The sequence below is a fragment of the Fragaria vesca genome, unplaced genomic scaffold, assembly GCF_000184155.1.
Source record: "Fragaria vesca subsp. vesca unplaced genomic scaffold, FraVesHawaii_1.0 scf0513090, whole genome shotgun sequence".
In the NCBI taxonomy this organism is placed as follows: domain Eukaryota; kingdom Viridiplantae; phylum Streptophyta; class Magnoliopsida; order Rosales; family Rosaceae; genus Fragaria; species Fragaria vesca.
In genome coordinates this window covers 336,121-339,515 of record NW_004443444.1, presented here as the reverse complement: position 1 = coordinate 339,515, position 3,395 = coordinate 336,121, and the positions used below count along the sequence as shown (strand labels likewise).

At 36.4% G+C, this 3,395-nt stretch overlaps 1 protein-coding gene across 1 annotated transcript in view; it reads right to left on the bottom strand.

Moving 5' to 3' along the window:
• The window catches only part of LOC101299442 (protein ECERIFERUM 3-like), a 6,367-nt gene extending 3,195 nt beyond the window's left edge, over nucleotides 1-3,172 (bottom strand). Inside the window, exons 1-6 of the mRNA XM_004309810.1 lie at nucleotides 2,863-3,172; nucleotides 2,534-2,757; nucleotides 2,196-2,428; nucleotides 1,876-2,095; nucleotides 1,314-1,441; nucleotides 862-1,118 (exon numbers count right to left, since the gene is read on the bottom strand). Of these exons, the coding sequence (XP_004309858.1) occupies nucleotides 862-1,118; nucleotides 1,314-1,441; nucleotides 1,876-2,095; nucleotides 2,196-2,428; nucleotides 2,534-2,757; nucleotides 2,863-2,913 (1,113 nt within the window). The 5' untranslated portion in view covers nucleotides 2,914-3,172. The remainder of the gene's footprint in view (nucleotides 1-861; nucleotides 1,119-1,313; nucleotides 1,442-1,875; nucleotides 2,096-2,195; nucleotides 2,429-2,533; nucleotides 2,758-2,862) is intronic.
• Between the last annotated feature and the right edge of the window lie 223 nt (nucleotides 3,173-3,395).

Below are 3,395 nucleotides of genomic sequence, written 5' to 3'. Positions count from 1 at the left end.
GTATATATATATATATATATATATATATATATATGAGGAATACACTTATACACCCATTACCTAGAAGTATTAGTTATACATTTTGTATCTTCTATACACAAACGTATATAGGTCCGTATAAGTATTTTATAGTAGTATTAACATTATTAGTTTATTACAATACCTAAAATCGGACCCAATTTCGGACCTAAAATCAATAATTGTGAGATGCTGGCATGGGAGCCCTTCTAATGAGGACCCTTAAGTTGAGGATTTTTCGGCTTATCCCGCTTTTCGATCTTATATCCACATCTTAACCGTTCAGTTTATAAGTGGATAATTTCTGTAAATTTTCAGCCATAATGAAAATCGTTAAAGCATTCATAAATGTGATTTACTAATTATGAACTTGAACGGTTCATGTTTGACAGATTTGGTTTGTCCATTAATTTGATCTAGTTTGTTACCTTAACGATCACCGATTTGGCTGAAAATTTGTAAGAATGATTTAATCATGTAGACCTAAAAACTAAACGGATGAGATGCCAAGATGTGATCGAAAAATAGGTTTTTTAAACCATAAACCGAAAAGTCCTCAACTAGTCCTCATTATAAAGGTCCTCACTAGAAGGACTCTCATGCTGGCATAACTAGTTGTAATATAGAATCTAGAATGTTTAGCCACATAACAAATCATGTATCTAGCAACATTACAATATTTTGCATCATAGAATCAGGACTATAATTAACAATATGATCTGCAATTCCCCTTGATATATTAATGGTGGTCCTTTCTTGCTTAGAAGATTATGGATTTATCATTTATCAGCTAGCAGATGCGTTACTACCAAAAGAATGATGAGTGTAGTTTTAAGGAAAAACCTGAAAGCCATATCTTGGTACAGCCCAAGTCTGGTGCAACCGACCTCTGAGATTGTAGAATGTAATCAAAAAAGTTTTTGCCCATGCCCACATTGCTAGGCACACCAAAATGCCGGAAGGATAAAACAGCACCTGGAAGAGCCTAAATGAAAAGGGAATTGAAGCGAATGATCGGAAAACAAACGGAACGTGCATCTGCGACGTCAAATCCACCACATGAGCAAGGAAAACGAAATCCGGTACATTCCCGTTTATTCCTGCGCCATTATAAACAGCCAACGTTGCTAAATGTCACTAAAGTTTATCAAAACCAAAGGTAAGGCATTACTATTATTTACCAATTTCTGTCCATCTGTACTTTGTGATCTAGTGATCGCAGTAAGTTCTGAGTGATGTTTAACATTATACAGTTTGGAATGTTTACCCTAATTGACATTAAATTTTAGCCCTACCTGCTTTTAAGCTCATCTCCTTGTGTAATTCCCAGGATTTCTGGTTTAGTGTATTCCCCAATGCATCAAAGAGAGGCATGAAAAGGCAGAAATTGCTGCCCTTTTCAGTGTGGTGCAGGCTGTGGTATCTGCATATATATATAGCCATGCAGTCAATATTTTCAGCTTCAATATGTTTCCATCAAATTATATTTATGAAAAAAAAAACAAAAAAAACTATAATTGGAACTCATTGACTACATCAGGCTATGTTGGCTTCCAAAAATCGTTCCCAACTTCTTTCATGTAAGAATTTAATGATAAGAACCCGACACCAATAAAGCCTGGTTGAAACTATATACTTACGTAGAAATAAAAATCGTTCCCAACTTCTTTCGCCTTTGCATTCTTTTAGAAATAAAAATTTATTATTATATACCTAGCAAGAATTGACCTTATTGGAAGTAAGATTTAACAGACCTTGCAGTAAACTATCCATTAACATCAATTTATATAAATTTTAAATTATTACGTGAATTTATAGACAACTGTGAAAATATGTAGGTTGTGATCGACTACTTACGTAGGAGTGTAGAGAAGGTATTTGAGAAATGGAATTTTCTCAAATAGTTTATGAGAAATAACTTCAACATTGCTATACCCCAAGCCTCTCAAAAAATCAAAAACTGAAAAGTAGCCGTAGATGATGCCGATTGATCCAAACCCCATCAGAGTAGAACCCAGAATTGGAATTCCAATGATCACAGTCAATATCAGATCCTCCAGAAATGTTGCATTTCCAGCTGCAGGCACCCCAAAAATTGAAAATAAATTGAAGAAAACTATTTTATTTAAAAAAAAAAAAAAAAAGACTAGGGCGGTGTGTCTATTAATTGCTCTTACCTGTAAGAGGTTGGGGTACTGGAGAGGAATGGTGAAGGGAGTGGTAGTTTTGATAAAAGTCGTTGGCATGAAATCTTCTGTGTACCCAATAATATAAAGGCTCTGAAACTCCCACATGGAGTACCATACATGTAATTAAGCCTTTTGGATTCCACACAGGGAGGTCTTGCAGGTATGGGACAAGATAACAGGCCATGGATGCAATCAAACCTTGAAGAATTATGAAGTTGTCCCTGTAAAAGAAAGAAGAAAAAAACAGAAAATCGTTCAGGTTAACTGAAACTTTGATACAGTAATCAAGTTGAATTAATGAAGTGTTAAGCGTGAAGGAATATTACCAATGCCATTCTGCGTCAATCTGCTTGAAATCAACACCTTGCTTGATTATCCGGCGATTCCGAGTTAGGAAAAGCATGTTACTATAACTGTTCCATAGCTGATAAATTAGTCCTCGAAGCGCACAGATGATGAGAACATGGAGACACCAGCTTTGCATAGGGAGGACATCTTCATACATGATCGAGTACAAGGCTTTCCAAATCAAAGGTCCAAACAACACATACTTTAACAAAACAAAAAAAAAACAAAAATGATCAGTACAAATCAAAGGTAGCAGAAAAACTAACTAATGATTCACAAACGAAAAGTTTGGAGTTGGGATCTATACCTTGTAGGATCCTAGATACTCCCAAGGCCAAGCGGACAAAGGAGCACCCATTTTAAAGTAAGAACAAGAAATAAGTCCCACCAGATATCAAGAAAGAGGTTGTTGATAAGGATCGTCAGCTAAGAAGCACTTAATCCTCAAGCACTACAAGCTAGCTTTGAAAATGGAGTAAGTTAATCTCTCCTCTCTCTCTCTCTCTCTCTCTCTCTCTCTCTCTCTCTCTCTCTCTCTCTCTTTCGCTCTTCCTTTCTCTCTCTTTCTCTTATAGCTAAATATAGAGATAGCTGGAGCCCTTTGGCTTGTGTAATGTTTCCCCAATAACCTCAAGGCAGGCCTAGGCTTGTTATATAGAGAAAGAAGAGAAGAAAAGAAGCGTTTGCATCTAATACAGTTAAAACTCTCTGTCAGCCGGTCTCTCTCAAATAACCACCCCAAGGCTTTTAGTGTAAGAAGCAGGATCGGTGGACGCGTTGGTCTTTGTTTTCACACACTGTGGACTTGTCCGATGATGGGATCGATTAAGAAGCAGACAC